The sequence below is a fragment of the Dipteris shenzhenensis genome, chromosome 20, assembly GCF_047967505.1.
Source record: "Dipteris shenzhenensis isolate YYH24624 ecotype China chromosome 20, Dip_SZ_1.0, whole genome shotgun sequence".
Lineage (NCBI taxonomy): Eukaryota > Viridiplantae > Streptophyta > Polypodiopsida > Gleicheniales > Dipteridaceae > Dipteris > Dipteris shenzhenensis.
The window spans coordinates 7647322-7670695 of NC_141615.1; the positions used below are offsets into that span (position 1 = coordinate 7647322).

General features: G+C 44.6%; 3 protein-coding genes across 7 annotated transcripts in view; all 3 read left to right on the forward strand.

The window, feature by feature from the left end:
• TIC40 (hydroxyproline-rich glycoprotein family protein) overlaps nucleotides 1-23374 on the forward strand; it is a 110645-nt gene that overhangs the window by 46639 nt on the left and 40632 nt on the right. For all 5 annotated transcript variants that reach the window (XR_015542842.1, XR_015542841.1, XR_015542843.1 and 2 more), the window contains exons 2-7: nucleotides 13980-14091; nucleotides 14192-14249; nucleotides 14425-14442; nucleotides 15301-15568; nucleotides 15660-15778; nucleotides 15948-16017. Coding sequence is in view for 2 of the 5 variants with exons in the window: in XM_087391202.1 (XP_087247328.1) it covers nucleotides 13980-14091; nucleotides 14192-14249; nucleotides 14425-14442; nucleotides 15301-15568; nucleotides 15660-15778; nucleotides 15948-16017 (645 nt within the window). In the remaining 3 variants the exon portion in view is untranslated. The remainder of the gene's footprint in view (nucleotides 1-13979; nucleotides 14092-14191; nucleotides 14250-14424; nucleotides 14443-15300; nucleotides 15569-15659; nucleotides 15779-15947; nucleotides 16018-23374) is intronic.
• On the forward strand, nucleotides 68-966 carry LOC147889211 (uncharacterized). Its single transcript, XM_087391970.1, has one exon. It carries the CDS (start codon nucleotides 322-324, stop codon nucleotides 964-966), a length of 645 nt encoding a protein of 214 aa, XP_087248096.1. The 5' UTR covers nucleotides 68-321.
• LOC147889212 (uncharacterized) lies at nucleotides 18847-21396 on the forward strand. Its single transcript, XM_087391971.1, has 2 exons — nucleotides 18847-19550; nucleotides 21043-21396. Exons 1-2 carry the CDS (start codon nucleotides 18888-18890, stop codon nucleotides 21394-21396), a joined length of 1017 nt encoding a protein of 338 aa, XP_087248097.1. The 5' UTR covers nucleotides 18847-18887.

Here is a 23374-nt window from a genome sequence, read left to right on the forward strand (position 1 = left end):
GATAGAGACCCGCGGATGACAAGTCTTTTTTGGAGAGGTATATTTGAGAATATGGGTACCACGCTGAATTTCTCATCCTCTTTCCATCCTGAATCTGATGGGCAGTCCGAAGAAGCCAATTCCACTGCCCTTGATCTTCTCAAATGCTATGTTTCGGATCAGCAATCGAAATGGGAGCAATTTCTGCCACTTGTTGAGTTCGCGTACAACAACACTGTACACTCATCCACGGGGAAAGCCCCCTTTGAAATTGTGGCAGGAGAACGGAAGGTACCTCCCATTCTGCATACGAAAGAGAAGATTTTTGAAGTGGACAGATTTATGGAAAGTTTGGATGTTGCTTACCAGAAGGTCAAAACAGCCCTCCAGAAAAGCCAAGAGAAGCACAAACGAGCAGCCGATAAGCATCGCCGCGAGTTGCTCTTGAAAGAGGGCGATTGGGTGCTGCTGCGTTTTCAAAAAGCACGACTCAGGAAGATGAAAGGCAAGATGAAAGTGTACACAAAGCTGAAGATGCGGTATTATGGTCCTTTCCAGATTTTTGAACGCATTAATGACGTAGCTTACAGGTTGAAGCTACCTGCCACTTGGACCATACACAATGCCTTTCATGTGAGTTTATTGAAGCCTTTCCAGGGTGATGTGCATGTTGACCTGTTGCATGAGGATCAGCCCGAGGTGGAAGAGTTGGATAAAATCTTGGTTCCGGAACAGATTTTGGCACATATGGAAAGAAAAGTAAAAGGTAGAGTTTCCCGTCGCTATCTGGTGAAGTTCAGGAATTATCCTGCACTGGATGCGAGGTGGATGGAGGAGGGTGACCTGGCAGACTCACCTCAGATTTTGCACCTCTACCTCGACGTGTTTCAGCTTGTGCCAACTACGGTACAGGTTCCTACAGGTTCAGCAGAGCGGTTCAGCAGAGCAGAGATCTGGAGCATTGCCTGGTGCTCAAGAGGAGGGTAGCACCTCCCCTTCCTTGATTCAGACTGCTCATATATCTGGAGATCGCTTGGTGGCACCGATGACAATCACCCGAGATGCTGCTTGCTGACAGTATTTCTGCCCTGAGGTCTCCATGATGGGTGTTCGCGACACTCGACATAGAGGATGCATTGATGTATGGATGGACTCTCGAGCTCTCCTAGCCCATATTATCATTGCAGGTTGTATCTTACAGATGATGTATATTCTGGTATGGGCTATTTCTGCCTATTTGTACTTTTTCAACGGCAACCTAGGTAGTTTGCTGTTTTAAGAGAAGGGCATGTCACGAGGACGTGAAAAGCGGACGTGAAAAGTGATGTAAAGTATCTTCGTAACTCAACCTACGCTTAACCCAGGGTTAACCATGGTTAAGTGTTGTAATGGTTTGGTCGTAAGGGACTGGCTAGAGGAAGTGCACACTTCCTAGAAGTTCCTAAGGGCAAAGTCTAGGTGCACCACTAGGTCCTAGGGGCAAGGCAAAGGCTTTAAAAGAGGGGTCTAAAAGTTGGGCCCAAGGACAACCAACGTTGTCCTTGGTATGGGGGTTAGGACTTTAATGAAGGGGCAAATGGCAAGGAGGAGGTGCCATTTGTCAAGCATGTGTATGCATGCCCTTCCCCCCCCCTTCCATCTCTCTCCGCTCACTGTCCTAGAGGTGTAGGACGTTTTCAGTTGTTCTTGTGCAGTTTTTGAGCTGTTTGAGGCCTGTTTTCAGCCGTTTCAACACTGTTTTGACTGTTCCAAGGCTAGTACACACTTCTAGGAAGTGCCAGAACTCATTTTTGGGCTTTCGAAAAATTTTCGTACGGACTGTACGGAATCCGTACGGACGTGTTCAGCTGCCTCCAACAGGTGCCCGGGGTTGTCTTTTGCTTTGCTGGACCTTTGTGCACATGTTTTTGGCTGCGTGGTGGCTTCTGGAGCTGTTCTGGACCAACGCAGGCTGCAGGAGGAACTTTCCCTGTTGTTTTTGGCACCTTCTCTTAGGAGGACTCTGGCACAGATCTCGAGGCAATCATTTTGGGGCAGATCTGTGAACCATCTTTCCTCTACAGCTCTTTCTTGTTCACCCTCCGCTCTCTACCTTCATTTCTCTCTTCTCCTGATTACTGGAAGACACCTGCACCCTGCGGGGAGCTTGGACAGAGGATAGGTGCGAGGAAGGAGCTCGCCCCTCTGCCACAGACAGTGGGAGTTGGTTCCAGGTTCGGTTTTTCCTTGTTCTTTTTTGCTTTGCAGCTTTTTGCAGTGCATGCGTGTTGTGTGTAGCCCTTTCAGGACTCCAACAGGTTCTAGTAAGCACCCAAAGGCCAGGGTGATCCTGTGGAAGGCCTAAGGACAGTGTGGATGCATGTGATAGCCTTGAGGCTGCCTTGAGCTCAGTTTGCCAGTGGTTTGGATGCCTGAATGCCTCTAAGTTGTGGCAGATCAGAAGTGAATGCCTGAGTATGCCTTGCCAGTGGGAATTCTAGAGGTGCACTGGGATTAGATGCCTTGAAGACAAGTAGAGGATTTGTAGAGAGGAACAGTGCAAGGTTGAACCCTTGTTGTAAAGAATTTCCATTTAGAAGCATTAAATAAATACCGTAAGGGGCGCCAAGGCATTTGGGGCCAGTGGGTGCACTGTGTACTATTTTCATTGAGCAGGGGCATTCTAGCCTCACCTTTGTTGTTATTGAAGCTTGTTTCTAAGTTGTGCTAAGTGATTTAAGTGACTGAAGCTTGCATTGTGGCTATGTATGAAGTTTATGACTGAGTAGCAAAGATCACTGTCCTTTTGTTTGTCGAAGGCCAGTTTCAGAGTACTAGACTGACAATGGGGCTTGCCAAATGACGAGCTAGATCTCAAAGACCACAAGAGCTAGCTCTCAAAGACCACGAAGGAGGAGAGAGAGGCCTAGATAGACTGATTGAGCTGAGCATCAATAGTGCTCTCGTTTTGATTTTCTTCCTCGGCGATGCCACCTCTTATGAAAACTGTCACGAGGACGTGAAAAGGGGACGTGAAAAGTGATGTAAAGTATCTTCGTAACTCAACCCACGCTTAACCCGGGGTTAACGGTTAAGTGTTGTAATGGTTTGGCCGTGAGGGACTGGCTAGAGGAAGTGCACACTTCCTAGAAGTTCCTAAGGGCAAAGTCTAGGTGCACCACTAGGTCCTAGGGGCAAGGCAAAGGCTTTAAAAGAGGGGTCTAAAAGTTGGGCCCATGGACAACCAACGTTGTCCTTGGTATGGGGGTTAGGACTTTAATGAAGGGGCAAATGGCAAGGAGGAGGTGCCATTTGTCAAGCATGTGTATGCATGCTCTTCGTCCACCTTCCATCTCTCTCCCCTCACTCTCCCAGAGGTGTAGGACGTTTTCAGTTGTTCTTGTGCAGTTTTTGAGCTGTTTGAGCTGTTTCAAGCCTGTTTTCAGTCGTTTTAACACTATTTTGACTGTTCCAAGGCTAGTACACACTTCTAGGAAGTGCCAGGACTCATTTTTGAACTTTTGGAAAATTTTTGTATGGACTGCACGGACGTCCGTACGGCTGTATGGAGTCCGTACGGACGTGTTCAGCTGCCTCCAGCAGGTGTCTGGGGTTGTCTTTTGCTGTGCTGGACCTTTGTGCACATGTTTTTGGCTGCGTGGTGGCTTCTGGAGCTGTTCTGGAGCTGTTTTGGACTAGTGCACGCTGCAGGAGGAACTTTCCTTGTTGCTTTTGGCACCTTCTCTTAGGAGAACTCAGGCACAGGTCCCGAGGCAATCATTTCGGGGCAGATCTGTGAACCATTCCTCTACAGCTCTTTCTTGTTCACCCTCTGCTCTCTACCTTCATTTCTCTCTTCTCTTGATTGCTGGAAGACACCTGCACCCTACGGGGAGCTTGGATAGAGGATAGGTGCGAGGAAGGAGCTCGCCCCTCTGCCACAGTCAGCAGGAGTTGGTTCCAGGTTTGGTTTTTCCTTGTTCTTTCTTGCTTTGCAGCTTTTTGTAGTGCATGCATGTTGTGTGGAGTCCTTTCAGGACTCCAACAGGTTCTCAGAAGCACCCAAAGGCAAGGGTGATCCTGTGGAAGGCCTAAGGACAGTGTGGATGCATGTGATAGCCTTGAGGCTGCCTTGAGCTCAGTTTGCCAGTGGTTTGGATGCCTGAATGCCTCTAAGTTGTGGCAGATCAGAAGTGAATGCCTGAGTATGCCTTGCCAGTGGGAATTCTAGTGGTGCACTGGGATTAGATGCTTTGAAGACAAGTAGAGGATTTGCAGAGAGGAACAGTGCAAGGTTGAACCCTTGTTGTATGTACCAATTTCATTCCTAAAGAAATAAATAAATACCGGAAGGGGCGCCAAGTATTTGGGGCCAATGTGGTGTCTTGTACTTGGTTTCTTTGAGCAGGGGCATTCTAGCCTCCATCCAGTTATTTCTCAAGTTGTTTCTAAGTAGTATTGTTTAAAGTTAGTGGCTGGAAATGATGCAATGTGTATGTGAATAATGAAAGTGCAATGCAAGTTATGGTCTACTGCCCTTTAGGAAACCGAAGGCCGGTTTCAAAAACCAGAGCAAAAAACGTCCGAGATCATCTCTCCTATCCTTAGCTGACCGGCATAATTGGTCCCCCAGATAGCATACATAGGCCCTGTCCTTCAGATTCTCTAACTAACCCACTTATGGGGATCTCTCTCTTCTTCTTGTTTGGGTTTTTTGGTTCTTATTTAGACTGTCATTGGTGTACTCTTCTGAAAAGACAAAGCATTCTATTTCTCTATTGATATTCTTGTCTTGGACATCAGCCTTGGGTGTGGATGCCCGCTTTAGTGGCCCCCCCCCCCCCCCCCCCTTAGCTTTTATTGTATCTGGTCTTCATTCTCAACCCTTCGGTATTTTCGAAGATGTTAATAAGCTTTCTTTGAAGATGTTAATAAACTCTCTCTCTCTCTCTCTCTCTCTCTGTCTCTCCCTCACGAGGTCATTTGGGCAGTTATGGCACTTTATGAGAGTGTCTCAGGCAGGGTTTGGGTAGGGGTTGGATGGACAGAGGAGATTATGAGTACGATAAAAAGGATGCCCTTTATCACCCACCTTGTTTGACCTTCACATCGCTGAGCTTGAGACAGCAGTCATGCAGACATTAGGAGGGACGGGATGCTCTCTTGCTGGCACTCTGATTCAGTTATTGCTTTATGTAGATGATGTGGTACTTCTGTCGTCCTCTGCAGAGGGGCTCTAGAGACATCTCGATGCACTATAATATTTCCGTGAGTCGCATGATCTGAAGGTCAACCTTGGTAAAACTAAGGTTATGATCTTCAATACATCTCCGGTTGTGATGCATTGGGAGAGTTTTACCTTTGACGGGACACCGGTAGAGATTGTTTGAGCATATGCATACCTAGGGGTTATCTTTTCCGGACCCATTTTCACCATGAGACTAGTGATGCAGGCTTGCTTGAGCAGAGGGTATGCCTCGTTAGCAAGTTTGGAGAGGGAGTGCTTCCGGTCACATTTCCAAGACCCACCAACCAAATGTCTTCTATTTGAGTCCTTGGTTCGACCAGTAGGGATGTACGGCAGCCCTTGTTGGGAGCCAGACCTGTTCAGTTATGGAATGGGCTGGTGTAGAGCGGCTACAAGTGCCTATGCTATCACGGATGATTCGGAGTAAACCGTCAGTTTGTCACCAGATCATTCAGGCTGAGTTTGGATCTTCACCATTGTAGCTTGATGCAGCTTTCCAGATCATTACCTACTTATATGGAGTCAAGGCATACGGAGATCGTACCTGTGGCCATAGCAAATTACCATGGTTAGCATTGTTCTCCTCCATGGTGTTATCAGCGGCGGCAGGTGACGAGAGATGCTGGATTTGTACTCAGTACGAAGACTTTGTATAAATGGATGCTCAAGTATGTGTGGGTGTGTGGATGTGTATGTGTGAGAGCATATTTTTATACTATGGTCTACACCCACTGTTGGGCGCTGATGACATCAGTGGGGATGCCATAGTAGCTAGTCCCTGCTATGCGTGATGGAGTTTATGGTTTTCAATCTTATGAGGGACTATCGTGAGATTGAAACTGCACTATGTTGTGTTTTGAGAGGATGAGTTTGGGAATGTTCTTGGATTCATCTAGGTATATGCTTCTCCCGTATTAGCGGACATGCATATTTCATCTTGTGAAGATTTCGTCCAAGTTGCGGCCTGCTAGTATTGCGATAATTCTTTCTATCTTAAATGGTGTGTTGCCCTATCAGCTAGATTTTTATGCTGGTTTGGGAGAGACTAAAATGAAGTCGTTTAGTGTTACGCTCTAGCCGAGGTAGCATGACCTCGGAAGAATCAGTCGACATTTCCCTTAAAGGATCTATCTCTGTAATATATGTGTTTGCGCTTCATGTAAATGATCGGGAGGGATTTAATGTCAAGGTCCTAGGTGAGGGCTGATAGCACCAGACTAGATAGATCTAAGACCAAGGGCCTAGTGCTAAGATTATGCCTAGGGGCAAGGAATTTAATGCATCCCAAGAGAGGGGTGAAATGTTGCATTAGGAAGGCCCTATATGGATGACATGTGGCATCTAGATCTATCTAGGGAATTGGGGTTTGCTGAGGCTAGAGAGAGAAGAGAAGATAACGATTCATGTGATTTTTGTAACGTAGATCTCTATGTGTTCGTGAGCCTCAGCGAAATATGGCTGGGAGGAAATAAATGGTGCTACTCCCGTGATCGAATTAGAGAACAAACAAGAGAGTGTGTGATAATTTGGTATCAGAGCCAGAGCTAGAGGATGAGAGGGGATTCGTGATCTACGATGAAACGAAAGTTGCAGCGTAGGCTATTGGTGAAAGACCTGCGAAATAGACAGTGAATTAGTACGTGAAGTGCATCGTGACGAATGGGTCTTTGATCTTTGGTGGCGGATAGCAGGCGTGGAGCGCAGAGTGACACGAACGGTCGTCAAAGGACCAGAGCGCAGACACGAGATGCGAGGTGGTTCGTGGGTTTAACGGAGAGTTTTGATCGACGCTCATGTAGAGATTCCAAACATACGTGAGGCTTTTGATGCGATATGTGGACTGGACGCAGAACAGCGTGGTGGCTAGACGGTCGACGGGAAAAAAAAAGGATTGTTAGCGTTACGTAATTAGTCCGTAGGTTGGCGAGGACAACGTAATCTGAAGGATACGCGATACCAAGAGAGGGGAGCTGGTAATCGTCAAATGGAAGAAAGGCCTCCGGAAGGTGCGGCGTCGACCAGCCAATCAAGGGGCTCGTGCAACGGACTCACAGTCGCAACCCTCTAAGGGCACGTAAACAGCTCGTATGCTGGGACTTCTTTGGCCACCAGTTTCATTCATCTGTTGTAGTTGAGATCAGAGAGCAGGCCGTACGTGGAGGCTGTAGACTTCGGGATGTCTGCATACGTGAAAGTCCAGGGGATCAAATCTTGAAGCAGGAGCGATCAACCAGGGAGCTTCCATCAACTCGGTTTTTTTTTTTCTGATTAGTTTTGTTGATGCTCCGCTTACATGAAAAGGATCTCGTAAGTGATTAGTCTGCATGAAGGTTTGATGCTATAGCAGGGACAGATTGTGCCTGTGTGTTTCAGTCAGAGTTAATTTGCAGGAATTTCCCTAGTATAGGGAAAAGCGGGATTTGGATATATGCCTGTGTCAAATGCGTAGTTAGTGTGAATTTGAGATTGCAGGTATTCCCTAGTATAGGGAATTGTGTCAGAGTGTCAGTACACTGAATTGTGTCAGCTTGTGAATACAGTGTTCTAGAGGTGTTTAAAAAAAAAAAAAAAAAAAACCCCAAAACAAAACACCTATTGAACTGAATGGAAGCAGAAGAAGGGGCTTCCAGGAGGGACCCTGGTGAATCAGGAGTCCGGCCGACCCAACAGGGATCGCGCCCAGTAGCTCACACTTTATCTGGCAGGATTGCATTGTTGGAGGATGCTTTGCAACAGTTGTTAGCGCAGCAATTACAGGCTAATGCAGGGCAATCCGAACTTAGGAGAGTGTTACAGAGTATGTCTGCCAGTCCTTCTCGAGAAGAGAAGGGAAAGGCTCCAATGGAGCCTAGGAAGGCTAAAGTACCAAATATTGCCAATTACAGACCGGAAAAGTATTCTGGTCGGATGAACGATCGTAGTTCTGATGTCATTGAGACCTGGTTACACAAATGGGACGATGCGTTCGCCATTTGTGAGATCAGAAATGACATCAAAAAGATCCGCGAGGCCACCCACATGTTTAGTGAGGCAGCGGATCGGTGGTGGATTAAACAACAAAAAGATGGCATAGCATCCACTACCTGGGAGGGGTTTAAAAGAGAGTTCAGGAAACACTTCTTACCTCCTAACGAAGCATCCCGAGCTTGGGATCAATATAGGAACCTTCGTCAGAGAAATTTATCAGTGGCAGAATACACTGATAAGTTTCGAGAGAGTGTAATGAAGGTTGACGAACCCCTGCCTCAATCAATCCAAGTGAAAGATTTCATATTTGGATTGAATGATCGAATAAAAATGGAAGTTCGGGCTAAGTACGCGAACACGCTAGATGATGCAATAGCTATAGCCCTGAACTACGAGGATGCCAAGGGTAGCAAGCCAAGTGGGTTTGCACAAGTCGGAACCCAGTATGGGTATCCGAAGAAATCTGGGTTTAAGAAGAAGTGGGCTAGTAGAGGGAGTGGTTCGCAGCCGAGTGGTCAAGCCAAGCAGGCGAGACCGGCTGAAACTCCTAAACCAAGTACCACCATTGGAGTGAAGAGGAAAGTAACCCCAATGGCAGCCCGGGCTTGGTCTAAATCTCCCTTGAACCCAGAGCAGAGGGAAAAAGCGAGGAGAGAAGGCTTCTGCTTTGGTTGCCTTCAACCTCATAAGTGGAGAGATTGTCCACGTAATAAAGATCGTCGGATGGCTGAGATGGTGATCTCGGAGTGCGACGTGGAGATGCAGGGAAGTCCCAGAGCGGAAGAGATGCAGATTCAGCTAGCGGGATCTTCTCAGAGGTTAGTACCTTGTTTGTTCTGTGTGTCTGTTGCTAAGTTAGTGACGAGTGCACCTGATAACATCCTATCTAAGCCCGCAGCAACGGGGTATACAGCCTTCAATGATACGGAGTTAATTCAAATGAAAGGGCAAGTGGCGAGTCATGATGTCATTGTGTTGTTTGACTCAGCGTCAACTCACAATGTGATTAACTCCAAGCTCGTGAAGAGGCTGAGATTAAAGACAAGTCCATCTGACTATGCGTATACAGTTAGGATGGCAGATGGAAGTTCAACTGAAGTAAGGGACCAAAGGGTTACCCAGTTGGAGCTTCGGATTCAGGACTATGCTGAGAAGCTTGATTTTGAAATGACCAAGCTTGCTCATGCGGATATAGCCCTGGGAATGGTGTGGCATTCTAGGAAGAATCCAGCCATTGATTGGAAAAAGCACGTATATCAATTCAAGATGAATGATGTGCTTTATGTCTTACGAGGTCAAAAAGATATACCTCAGGGACCGTTGGTTTCCGTGATGGAAATCAGAAAAGCTCAAGTAGAGTTTTTATTCCTTTGCACAGCATCGGTAGAGCCGGTGGATGATTCTTCGGCTAGCACTGATGTTGCGCAAAGTGGTGAGATGGCTAAGCTGGCTAATCTTATAACAGAGGAGTTCTCTGAATGTTTTAGGGATGAACTACCTTATGGGTTACCTCCAGAGCGGAAAGTTCAACATAAAATTGAACTGATCCCGGGGGCAGAACCTGTAAATAGACCTCCCTATAGAATGAGTTTTCCTGAAGAAGCGGAGGTGCGTAGACAACTGGAAGAATACCTCAAGTTGGGGCAGATTCAACCAAGTTTCTCACCTTTTGCTTCGCCAGTGATATTAAAGAGGAAAAAGGATGATACGTTTCGCCTCTGTATAGATTACAGAGCATTGAATAATATCACTGTTAAGCACAGGTATCTGATGGCTCGGATTGATGATTTGCTAGATGCATTACATGGAGCCGTGATTTTCAGCAAGATAGATCTTAAGTGCGGCTATCATCAAATCCGGATTAGAGCCGAGGATGTGCATAAAACCGCTTTCAGGAGCAGGTTTGGTCATTTTGAGTTTTTGGTAATGCCCTTCGGACTTACCAATGCTCCAGCGACCTTCGTCATGCTTATGAACGATTTACTACATCCGTATATCGGAAAGTTCGTAGTACATTTCACAGACGATATCCTAATATTCAGTAAGAGTGTTACTGAACATCGTGAACACTTAAGGATAGTGTTCAGTACTTTGAGGAAAGCCAGTCTTTATGTGAATAAAAAGAAAACTATACTGTGTATGGTTAGGCTTGAGTATTTAGGGTTCATAATTACTCCACAGGGGGTAGAAATGGATCCGAAGAAAGTGGCTGCGATACTAACTTGGCCAATCCCTCAGAGTCTGACCGCGTTGCGATCATTCTTGGGATTTGTCCAGTTTTATAGAAGGCATATCAAAGGATATTCTGGAATAGTATCGCCATTGACTGATCTAACCTCAGATAAAGTACCTTTTATTTGGGGACAGAATCAACAAGAAAGTTTTAACACCATAAAACAAGCTGTGGTCTCAGGACCGGTGTTAAAAATAGTTGATCCCCAGAAACCGTTGTTCCTAGAAACCGATGCAAGTGGCATTGCGGTAGGAGCAGTTCTCCTTCAAGAGGGAAGGCCAGTAGCCTTTGAAAGCAAGAAGCTTTCTCCCTCTCAAAGGAATTGGCCAACTCATGAATTGGAGTTGTATGCAGTTATCCATGCTTTGAAAACATGGAGGTACTATTTGTATGGTTCAGAGTTTTATGTGGATGTAGATCATGATACTCTAGAACATTTTTGTAAACAGCCTGACTTGAGGGGCCGCCAAGCTAGGTGGGCAGAGCTCATGCAGGAGTTTAATCTAACGATTCGGTATCGAAGAGGAAAAGACAATAAGGTTGCTGATGCGTTGTCTCGCATTATACACAACCTGAGTTTCACGGTATTAGAGAGTGCTCTAATGACCGAGATCAGAGAAACTCAAAAGGTGGACGAGTTTGTCCAGAGCTTATGGCCTAAGGCTCATGTGTTAAAACCCGGGGAAAATGAAAAGGATGACCTGGCATCCAGAAAAGGCCAAACTTATGCAAGATATGCCATAAGGGATGGTATGCTAGTTAGAAATGGCAAGGTTGTAGTACCTGGTCAGAATGATCTCAGGCAGAGAGTCATTCGACAATGCCATGATAGCTCGTGTGCGGGACATCCAGGTGTCGAGAAGACCTATGATCTCGTGAAGCGAGATTTCTTTTGGCCAAAGATGAAAAAGCATATTCATGAGTATGTGACACGGTGTTTCTCGTGTCAGGTAAGTAAGGCCGAGCGGGTGAACCCACCCGGACTTTTACAGCCTTTGGAAATACCACTAAGTAAGTGGGAGAGCATTTCCATGGATTTTATTGTAGGGCTACCTGCAACACAAGGAGGGTATAATTCTATCCTTGTGGTGGTTGATCGTCTAACCAAGATGGCTCACTTCATTCCGACTAGAGAGTCTGTTAGTGCCCCGCAAGTGGCGGATTTGTTCATTAGACATATCTTTCGTCTGCATGGATTGCCTAGATCCATAGTGTCAGACCGAGATATCAGATTTACCGGTCATTTCTGGACAGCGGTATTCGAGACACTGAGGACTGAGTTAGGAATGAGTAGTGGGGATCATCCTGAGACGGATGGTCAGACGGAGAGAGTCAACCAAACTTTAGAAGATATGCTGAGGGCATATGTGTCATTGAGGCAACATACATGGGACAAGTGGTTGCCATTGTTGGAGTTTGCCTACAATGATAGGAAACATTCATCTACTGGGTTCAGTCCGTTTGAGCTGAACTATGGTTATCGGCCAGCCAATCCAACTATAGTTGGAGTACCTCAGAAAGTGCCTAATGCCGCGAACTTTGTAGTTCAGATGCGGGAGATGCTAGCACTTGCGAGAGCTAATATCCGCCAGGCTATGGATAGAGCCAAGGTGTATGCGGATGAAAATCGGTCTATAAGAGTATTTGAAGAAGGAGAAAAAGTTTTTCTCAGAATTCCTTCGCACTCGAAGTCGTTGACTTCAGGAGAGTGTGCTAAGTTATCACCTCGAGACTGTGGGCCGTGGTTAATTCTAAAGAGAATAGGCAGTGTAGCCTATAAATTAGAATTGCCACAGGGGTGTAAGGTGCACCCGGTTTTTCATGTTTCGCGCTTAAAGAAATTTTTACATACAGGTGACTCACTAATCGAAGGTGTGGTTTTGTTTCAGGAGATAGAGGATATTGCAAGACGCAAACCAACAAGAATCCTGGACTGAGGAACAATGCAAATACGAAATCAAAAGATACCCACGGTGTTGGTTGCATGGCATGGTCAGCCTCTATCCGAAGCTACCTGGGAATCCGTATATCAGTTGCGGAGAGTGTTCCCAGACTTTATCATCGAGGACGCTGATGTCTGAAGAGGGAAGGAATGTTACGCTCTAGCCGAGGTAGCATGACCTCGGAAGAATCAGTCGACATTTCCCTTAAAGGATCTATCTCTGTAATATATGTGTTTGCGCTTCATGTAAATGATCAGGAGGGATTTAATGTCAAGGTCCTAAGTGAGGGCTGATAGCACCAGACCAGATAGATCTCAAGAGAGGGGTGAAATGTTGCATTAGGAAGGCCCTATATGGATGACATGTGGCATCTAGATCTATCTAGGGAATTGGGGTTTGCTGAGGCTAGAGAGAGAAGAGAAGATAATGATTCATGTGATTTTTGTGACGTAGATCTCTATCTGTTCGTGAGCCTCAGCGAAATATGGCTGGGAGGAAATAAATGGTGCTACTCCCGTGATCGAATTAGAGAACAAACAGTCTCATAGACCCAGCTGGTCAGCCTTTCAATTCGCTAGTAGGGCTGCTAGCATTGGTCGGCAGCATGCAGACCCTATCAGCTAGATGGTCCAATAATTTTTTGCTTAGAAATGCTTGTTTAAATGAAATTCCATAGTCTTCACAAGCAGTTGTAGCTTGAATGAACAGAGCCGTTGGCTACTTTATAATTTGCCTTCAGCTTTAGTGCTAGCCTTTGTCATGGCTGAGTTTGCCCTTGACCTCTGGAGTGCTGACAGAAACTCAGTGCAAAGATCTTTGTAGAAATGGATGCTCAAGTATGTGTGGGTGTTTGTTTATGTCCTCACCTAACTGACCCCGGCACATTTTACAGCTTAGGTTTTGATTTTCAACACAGCTTTATATGCGAATCTGGCATTTGTGAAGTTGCCTTTGCACCCTCTTATTTTCAGTTATTGTCTTTAATGGATTTCCTGCTTCTGCTTTCAATGGTCATTTAAAGTTGTATCGGTTGCCTGTTTTTACTAGATTTACTGTAATTTCTTGCTTTCTATTTATTTTGGACAATCGGGGTTGGTGTCCTCTTAAGATTTCTTTCAAATGCTAAAGACTAGTCTTTTTGGTGTCTTGTTGAAAAAAGTCCCTTCATGCTGCAGTAACAATACCTGAGATGTTTTGATTAGTCCAGTAGATTGTTTCAACCTGAAAAACTTTCCTGTTTTTCCAAGGAGGGTTGTTTTCTTTCTTTGAAGATGTGAGCAAATTCTCACTGATTTTTTGCTTAAGAATTGCTCACAATCAATTTGATATGATGTTGAATGAGCCTTCTTGGTCAATATAGTCACTAAAAGGTAGGTCCTGCATTAACAGGGGAGTAAATGTTTGATACTGAATTGTGCATCTCCTTCTTTCTGATCATGTTGCACAAAGGGTTGTAATGATTATTCACAATAAATTTGATACGATGTCTTGGATACTAAAAGTAGGTCCTGCATTTCTAGATTGGAAACGATATGATGGGAGTGACTTGCCATGGTGTGTTTAGTATGCATGCCCTTTTATTTTGACCATCTCTTTTGAATGGCTCAAATTTGTACTTGATTTCCTTCAGGGGAGGAGCAAGGTAAGGTCATATTTGTGGCATATGATCCAAGTACTGGTGCTAAGAGTCAGACAGCGACTGGGGCATCCCATCCACCATTCCCACCCCCGCAACCTCAAATGTAAAGTAATGATTTATTTTTAAAAGTATTTAAGACATTTGTTTTGCTCCGTGCAAATATATCTGGTTGTTTTATCATGTGGCTATTTTCCTGGCTGCAGCGGTTCACCTCTCTTGTGGATAGGAGTTGGTGTGGGTATCTCTATTTTTTTTACTTGGGTGAGTTTCGATGTCTTTGACAGTTTGAAATGGATGACTACTATTCTGGATTTGGGTTTTCCTTATCATTGTTATGGCTGAGATTTGGTGGTTCATGTGCATACTTGGTTGCAAAGTTACCTTTGTTTTGAGTAGATCTCTAATTTTGTGTATGTGTGTTGTGTCTGCTCCTCAGGCAGCTCGGAGAGTTCAGGTAATCTACTCGCTTCTGCTGAAATGAGGAGACTCTTCAAAAGTTATTTGCAAAAGCTGTGAAAATTTCAAGAGAATTCTGTTGTTGGAGAAAAGCTGTTTGCAAAGCCCCCAGGATGGGCACCTTCTTGCTTTGTCATTGCTTGTGCAATATTTTCTATATTGGAAAAAATTTGTCCTTTCCTTTGTTTTTGTAAGATCTAGGGGAATGGAAATGAAGGAAATTTCATGTAAATTTTCTCTGCTCTATACTTTCTGCGTGTACTATATGCTTCTTAGATATGAAAGCATATAACAAGGGCACAAACACAGGGACATGCTTGGGTAGGTTTTTGCATCATCATCTAATCATATGTCCTCACAAGGATCACTTTGAAAGATAGATTTCAAGCAATCCCTAGCGATTCATAAGACACTGACTGCTTGCATATGGAGTGCAACTCTATCATTGCAATGTTCTTAATGAAGTAGGCACCTTTGCCAGAATAAAGGGTTTAAGGTTTCCTCAAACAGATGATTTTTGACTTCGACTGGCTGGAGTGGATTGGTTACTGTTAATATGTTAGAGGTTAGGTCGAGTGGCAGGGAAGTGTCTGTGCCTGTCATTTGGTGAGCTTTTTGGCCTACGCTTGCAGCTCTTAAAGAGTTTGATATGTATCTTCTTCAACAATGTCTTATATCAAGGAACACGAGGCTAGCGTGGTCTGTCTGGCATCATGATATAAAGTGGGCAAAAGTTTTTATCACACCACTCTCAACCAGGGCAGTCTTTTGCTGTTTAACATTATGGAAATTCAGAACAAGCTACGTTGGATTTTCTCCTCTGATCTCCGTTTTCTTATTTTATACTACAATACAGAGCTATGCAATGCAGCAGGCATTAAAGTCGATGATGCAACAGACTGGACAGAGTGGGAGCCCATTTCCAATGGGGCCAGGGAGTAACCTATTTTCTGGACAAGCATTTGGAGGGATGCCACCAGGCGCATTTCCTTTCCCCCCTCCTGCACCCCCATCATCACCTGTTGCATCCACCACAACTGTTGATGTCACTGCTAGTGCAGTCTCCCCAGCACAGCCTGAAGCTCAAGTCAAAGTAGAAAGGCCCCCAGAGACAAAGAAATCGGGTATATTGAACTTTTCAGTGCTCACATCCATTGTTGTAGGTTGCTTCTTCTGAAGTCTGCTAGCTTAGTAGAAAGTTTATTTGGATGGCAGCATTTACAGATGTAAACATCAATTCGCTGGAGGAGCAGGAGCCAAGAGCTTGGAAAGGACCTCCAGAAATTTCACAGCAACAGGCTACATCAGAGAAAGTGCCATCTAAGGAGACAGAGGTGTGCATACATGTTTTAATTTTGTGCAAAAGACGCTCTGGGCATGCAGTTATCATATTGTTTATTTTCAAGCTGTTCCTTTTGTTTCTACAGAATGAATTTAGGCATATCATTATCTCATATAACATACTTCCATCAGTCTGATGCCATCTCTTTTGTGAATCTCAAGGTAGTAGATGGTGCTGCTAACTTTACAGATCCAAGCAACTTTGGAGGTCAAGCCAACACCTCTAAAAGCGGTGAATCTTTCACAAACCTGTTGTTTCATTAGTTGTCAACTACATGTTATTGAGTTTGGTGACCTTTTGGTTGTGATCTCGTTGCCTTAAGTGTACTTTAGGTAGATCAGAGGGCATGAGCAAAATCTAATAGTTTGAGTCACTCATGTCTAATGATTGACTCAAACTATTTTAACTTTTTGCAAGAGCAGAGAAAGAAAGAAAGAAAGAAAGTATATTAATGTTTTTGAAAGACCAGAGGGTCTATGAGATTGAAAAACCCAGATACAATAACAGTTAAGGGATGGGCTACTAAAACAGGCATCCGCACTGAGACGAGAATGATACAGCTCACTGTTGCTGTGTGACAGTACACAAATGCAAAGGACATAAGGGGAGGGAGATCCCTATCAGTGGGTCGTCCAATCAGCCGATCATCTGAGTGACGGAACCTATGGATGCTATCTGTGGAACCAATTCTGTCAGTCAGCTAAGGATAGAAGAGATGATCTGGACCGACAATGGCTCTGGATCTGGTGAGGGATGGTGTTGTCGAGGAAGGAAATCAGTAATAGAGTGCTGATGGTGCTCAGCTTGATCAGTCTGTCTGGGCCCCTCTCTCCTCCACTGTAGTCTGCAGGAGGTAGCTCTCTGTCTGACCAGAGAACATACAAAGTCGAAGAAAGCTTAGAAAGATGAAAGGAACTGCACACATTCAGATTTACAAAGAAAGTGTGGGTTTTGCTGGAAATGCTATTAAAGTCAAGCTATAGGGGACCCTAGATACCTTATCTTAACTGAAGTCAGATTCTAGATTTGAACTTGACAAATAGACTAGGATCCTAAACATTGGTTACACAAGCCCTAAAGTGTCATAATTGCAGTCAATCAAGGTATTGTCTAGTCCACTGTGGACATTATTTAAACAGTCCCCTTTTTCCACTTTCTCACGATAAAGTGGTATACAATGTCAATGTGTAAAGAGTCACAGAATGGTTATCACAACGATTGGGAATTGACCTGTTTGTACTATCACAACCCCCTTTGCAGCTTTAGATTTTTGACTTCCCAAAAAAATCATAGTATCTTTGATGTGCTGCCTTCCAATGGCTGGCCTTGGCATGTTAAGTGGTCATAAAATAAATCAAGCTGCCCCCAAGCTGTGTGTATACAGCTCATCTGGACTGGCATTTGAGCCTAAACCTGTCTCCAATTGCTCACTGTCTTGCATGTTTTTTCTTTGCAAACTTTGCTTGGCATACAAAAACACCACTTGTATGCTGCCATACTTCAATGCCAAGAAAATTAAATTAGGTGTCCCAAATCAGTCATTCCAAATTATTTGCATAATTTATTTTGATCTATTCTATGAACATTTATAATTGCTGTAATGATGAGATTATTCACCTGTAGGATGACGAGGATGGTACTGTTTTTAGGCTGCAATATATATTGATTTGGGTTTGATGTGCCTTTGGCCATGCTAAATGTTAAAAAAAAAAGGCATTTGTCATGGTCTACCTCGACCTAAATGCCTGCTTATGTCCATAATGAAACTTATGAAGGTCGCCAATCTTTTGCTCTTGTCCCTTTTGCAGAAATTCAGGTGCTGCTCTGTCTAACATTTATTTTTCATAGGGGCAATGAAATTGTGCTACCACGTGTAGCATCATTCTCACATTGCAATCGGTTGCGAAAGTCTCGTGAAGTATATTTCCTCGTCTTGTCTCCACACAGTGTGCCTAGTCTTAGGTCTTGGCGGCAGCGTCTGTGGCCTTTGATTTGGAATTGGTGGGATAATATTTGGAGCTTTCGCATGGGTATCTGTACTACATGTAAAAGGAAAGCATACCATACAACTGGCGTGACAGCTGATAGGAGTAGGGAACCACCAAGGGTCAATGTTTCCAAGGGGGCCAGTCTTGAAGTGGATGGACTATGCCATAGGTTCAATGAGTACAAGAGTCTCCCAGCAGATCGCAGGTCAAGTTAAATCTGCTGAACCCATCATCAGGAAAAGGATGCTGAGGATAAAATTGTTTTGTCTAAGTTTAAGGGTGAATCTTGTATCTGTAATGAGCTTGAAGACTGGTTAAGTAAGATGGAGGATCAAAGCAAAGTCAGGTTTGCTGTATTGCATTTGGAAGACTATGCACATACTTGGTGAAGGCAACACACCGCCATCTTATGAAGCCTTGAGAGCCAAGATTTTAGAAGGAGAGAAGCACAGCATAGAGCGGGCTTTGAAGCTTGTTAAAGAGGAATGGAAGACATTTGGTGCTACCTTGATGGGTGATGGATGGAGTGATACACGTAGTCGATCTATTCAGGGCATAGTTGCATATTGCAGGGGTAAGCCATGCTTCTTGAAGTCCATTGATAACTCAGAGGGCGGAAAGACAGCAGAGAGGTTGGCTGATTTGTGGAGTGAATCTATTAATGAGGCTGGGGCTGATTATGTCATTCAATTCATAGCAGATGGGGAGAATTCCAACAGGGCAGCAGGTCGCATTTTGGAGGCACGTTATCCTAAGCTCACTTTTAGTGCTTGCATGGCACATTGCTTGAATAACTTGCTGAAGGACATAGGGAAGCTTGCTTGGGTTCATCCAATAATTGATTTTGCAAAGGATATTATTGGTTTTATCACACGACACCACTACATTCTTGCAGTGTATCGTAAGCTTGCCTCCAAAGACCTCTTGAAGTATTCAGAGACACGTTTTGCATACAGCTTCATCATGTTGGAGCGTCTTCTAGAGGTAAAAAATGCTCTAAGGCAGCTTGTTGTGTGTAATGAATTGGAGGCATGGAAGGAATCAAAGAGTGCAAATGCCTTGGAATGCAAGTCTTTATGCTTATGTGATGCCTATTGGGAGGATGTCAATCATATGGTGAAAATAGTGAAGCCCATCATCCTTTTGATGAGGCTTATGGATAGTGATGAGCCATGCATTGGCAAAGTTTATGAGGGGATGGACAAAATGATTGAAAATGTAAAGGAGGTGGTGACTAATCCTGATAGGAAGCAAGAATTAGTAGACTTGGCAGTGGAGCGGTGGAACTCCTATCATTCACCCTTGCATGCTGCAGCTTATGTCTTGGAACCTGAATTTCAAGGTAACAAGCAAGAGTCGGATAAGGAGGTGATGCGAGGATGGGAGAAGATACTGAAGCAAATGGTACCAGATGCACAAGAGCGAAGGCAAGTAAAGGATGAGTTGGTTTTTTATAGGAAGAAATATGGAATGTGTGGCTCTGAGGATGCACAAAGGGATAGGTATATTGTGGGGTCTGCTCTATGGTGGGAGGATTATGGGGCTGATACACCTTTGTTGCAAAACTTGGCTATCCGCATTTTGAGTCAAGGAGCAAGTTCCTCTCCTTGTGAGCGCTTGTGGAGTAGCTTTGGGCACGTTGCATCAAAGAAGAGGAACAAACTTGGGACACAAAAGGCAAGTGACCTTGTGTTTGTGCATGCAAACTTACGTTTGCTTCAGAAGATGAATGCTGGGTACAGCCGTGAGGAATTCATTGGATGGCAGGGAAGAATGGTAAGGCAACATGCCAGCAAATCGTTCCTGTGGTGGGTGCATCCATGGATGATGTTGGAGATGACCAAGAAGGTGGAGATCAACGAGATGATGGAGATGATGAAGAGAAGAGGGCAGCAACCACAATGCTGCAGATTTAGATTGATCATTGATGTTGACAGTGTTGAGTGGATCATGGATGTAGCAGCTAGTTTTTTAAGTTCTAGGAGCCTCAGTAGTAGGAGGTGTCACTGTCCTTTTCTTGTATCCAAATTCAAGATTCCAAGACTCAAGATAATCTCATATGTTTATGGCTTGTCTCTGATGGACTTTGCTTTTGTATGCCATTGGCAACCTATAATGATTAATCTAGATTCTATTATCAATGATTATTCGTGAACTATGTCCTGAGTCTTGAGTCCTTAAGGCTTACTCCAAAAGCAATTGCAATGTTTTTGAGTCTTGGATTCTAAGTTTAAGCTTTCTAATGTATATAATAGTATGTTTGTTTATGGGTATGGTGATGTGGCATTCCCTTCCCGTTCACGTTCCCTAGGATTTGGGCGTTCCCGTTTGTCACCACAATGTAAATATCCTAAGTCAAAGTACAGTTGACCATTTATTTGATCTTAATTAAAGAATGTTATATGTGTTAATTACGGTCAAAGGGTTATTTTAATGGTCAAAGGATTGACTACGGTCAAAGATACTTGACTCCAGTCAAGTAAACCTGACTACGGTCAGAGAATGTTGACTTCGGTCAACAAGACTTGGCATGCGCCAAGAAGGGTTAACCTCGGTTAACCAAGATGTGCCAACCTCGGTTGGAGAGACTTGGCTATAATTAAGGCGCCTTGACCTTTGGTCGAAGCTCTTTAATTATAATCAAGAGTGTTGACCTCGGTCAACCAGAGAAAATATATATATATATTTGTTTAGATGTGCACATGTGTTCAGTGGGGACGCCCACCGTGACTAGGATTAGTCCACAGTGTGTTATTTGCATGCAAAGCGCTAACAATTAATGGGTACCCTGGTGGTGCGCTTTAATTAATTGTTGCAGGTACTAGGAAGGATTATTTTCCTAAGCGAAATGGGAGCCTGACAAGCACCTAGGAAGCGGTTCGTGTGACCGAGAGCCTGGAAGACTCCAGAATGGCCCTATGTGGCTTGTAATAAGAGTTAGTCTAGATTTTAGACAAGTGGCATGTTGCCAAATTGAATGGGGCTTGAAGCTCTTGTAAGTCAGGAAATTCTTTTCAGGTTTTATGAGAGACTTACGTGACAGCCTATGCTGAACTTCTGTAACAGAATTTCTGAAAAGTAATAAAGACCTTCGGGGGGGTCCAGCCCGACAATTTGTCCTGGGCCCTAGTGTATGTTCAGAGAGAGAGTCAAAGCTGTTTCGTCAGTTTGGATTGTATAAGCCATAGCTGTTGTATCACCCTTCGTCGAATACGGGTTGTATTGCTGGTTGTATTGGTATCAGAGCCAAGGTTCATAACCTTCTCAGGTTGTGACGATTCAGCACGAGAGAGAAGATCCAACGTTGCCCCGAAGAAAGGATGGCGTTGCCCACAGAGGTGGCAGTTGGCAGGCTTGGGGCTTCAAATTGGACGGGGCAAGATCAGACATCGATGAACGAATTACAGGGACTGATTTCTGTACATCGAATTTCAAGCAAAGCATGAAGGTGTGGACACGCCTTCGCGATGGGGGATTCCGAGTTTGTGGTAAATGTGTACGCCCCTGTTGCGCCACTATCGGGGGTCCCGTGAATATCCGACGGACGGACAACGTGAGGTATCATCCGCTGTCTAACAGAGCTGTCGACGAAGACCTTCAGCGCATATTCGTGAAGGCTTAGATCAATCAACAAGGCGCAGGCGCGACGCGCGATGATTTCCTGCATAGCCAAGGTTTGAAACCTTTGGCTGTGCTGACGTGGCCAGGGTGCCACCTAGGCAGACACGTGGCAGACACGCGTGGGTGCTGACGTGGCAGCATATGCATGGTGATGACGTGGCAGTACACGTGGCCTCCAGCTCAGAGCTGACGTGGAGCTGACGTGGCACAGGACATGTGGTGCAGGACACGTGGCAGAGGTCTTGCAAGATGCTGACGTGGCAGCCAGCCTGGCAGACCCGTGGTTAAGTTAACCCGGGTACAGTTAAACGCTGGTTAAGTTAATCGCAGTCAGTTAACTCTGGTTAGCTGAACCAGTATCTAGCTAGTTCAACTCTAGTCCAGTTAATCTGGCCTAACCAGATCAGTTTGGTTGGTGTAACCAGAACCAGTTAGTCTGGTTAGACTAACTAGCAGTCACTCCATCTGGTTACTGTTTTCAACAAAAAAAAAAAAAAAAAAAAAAAGACAGTTGCAGAGACAGTTTTGGCTATTAATTTTCACCTGCCTGTCAGGCTTTTACTGTCAGAAAAGTAGCAGGAAACCAGAGAAAAGCAGAGAAAACAGAGATTTGCAGAAAAAGGAGAATGCATGCCTTTGAGCAGTAAAAAGAGGGAAAAACAGATGCCTTTTGAAGCCATCTGCAGCAGCCAGAAAAGGGCAACATAGTTGATGATGCTTTGGCAACTGTGTGGGTACATGCCTTGAACTGACAGCCAGTACTGGCATAGATTGTGAATGCAAAACACCTCTTGTTGAGGTACCCTTTTCTGTTGGAAAAGCAAAGGTAGTGTGCCTTAGTTACTTGCACTGTGTGAGAAAATCTGCAGATCTCAGAATATGGATCAATCACCTATCCAGTGGGATTCTCAAGATAGGGATGTGCATCCAAGACAGAGGAATGTGCCACAAACTCAACAGGAATTTGAACAAATGGTACGCACTCGTATACAAGAGCTGGAAAATCTTAAAAGGGATCCCAGGGCTCAGCATTTGTTTCCAGCAGAGGCTATGCCTGATCCAGTATATGACGTGCCAATGCCAGAGGCACACTCCCGTGTACAGTCTTGAGAGAGAGAGATCTCATAGGAGACGGTCCCATAGTAAAAAGAGATCGAGGCATCGTCACCGATCTCCTAGTCCATCACCGTCTACCTCGAGTTCGACTTCTGTGTCTTCTTCTTCCTTATCAGATAAACCATCCAGGAAAAGAAGGAAACATGAGAAGTCTGGGAAGAGAAAGTCTTCCAAAGCGACCAAGGAATTTAAAGAGGGAGGAAAATCTGTCAAGTTTATGACCTACAATGGACAGTATGGTCATACAGACAAAGCATTGCAGTTTATCAGACAGTTTGATGCTGCATTTGGTACAGAGAAATTTTCAGAATCCTCCAAATTAAGAATGGTCAGCTTACACTTAACAGCAACGGCTAGTGCATGGTGGAGTGCACTGACTACAGATGGGTCAGCCCCAAGAAAGTGGAAGGGCTTCAAGAAAGCCTTCTACCAGCAGTTCATGCCTAAACAGTTCAGAGACCATGTTCTTCAAGACTGGGACAGCTTGCACATGGATGCAGGAGATACAGTGGATGGGTACAACCAAAAGTTCTGGGATGCTTATTTGCAGGTTGCACCGTTCAAAAAGATCTCCAAAGGTACCCAGATGAGGAAGTACAGAGCAGGTCTCACTCCAAGAATTCAGGCAGTAGTGAATGCTTTGGGGGTAAAGAATATTCAAGATCTTATGCATTCAGCCTCAGTAGCGAGTCTTGTACCGCTACAAGATCCATCTACAGTGCCATCCTTGCATGCAGGACGTGCTGATAAAAAGAAATCTGATTTTCAAAAATCAGAAAAGAAAGAGTCCCCTAAGGCTGAAAAGAAAGGGTTTCAGTCTCAGAAGCCGAGGGGTACTCAGTTCTCAAAGACCTATAAAGGCA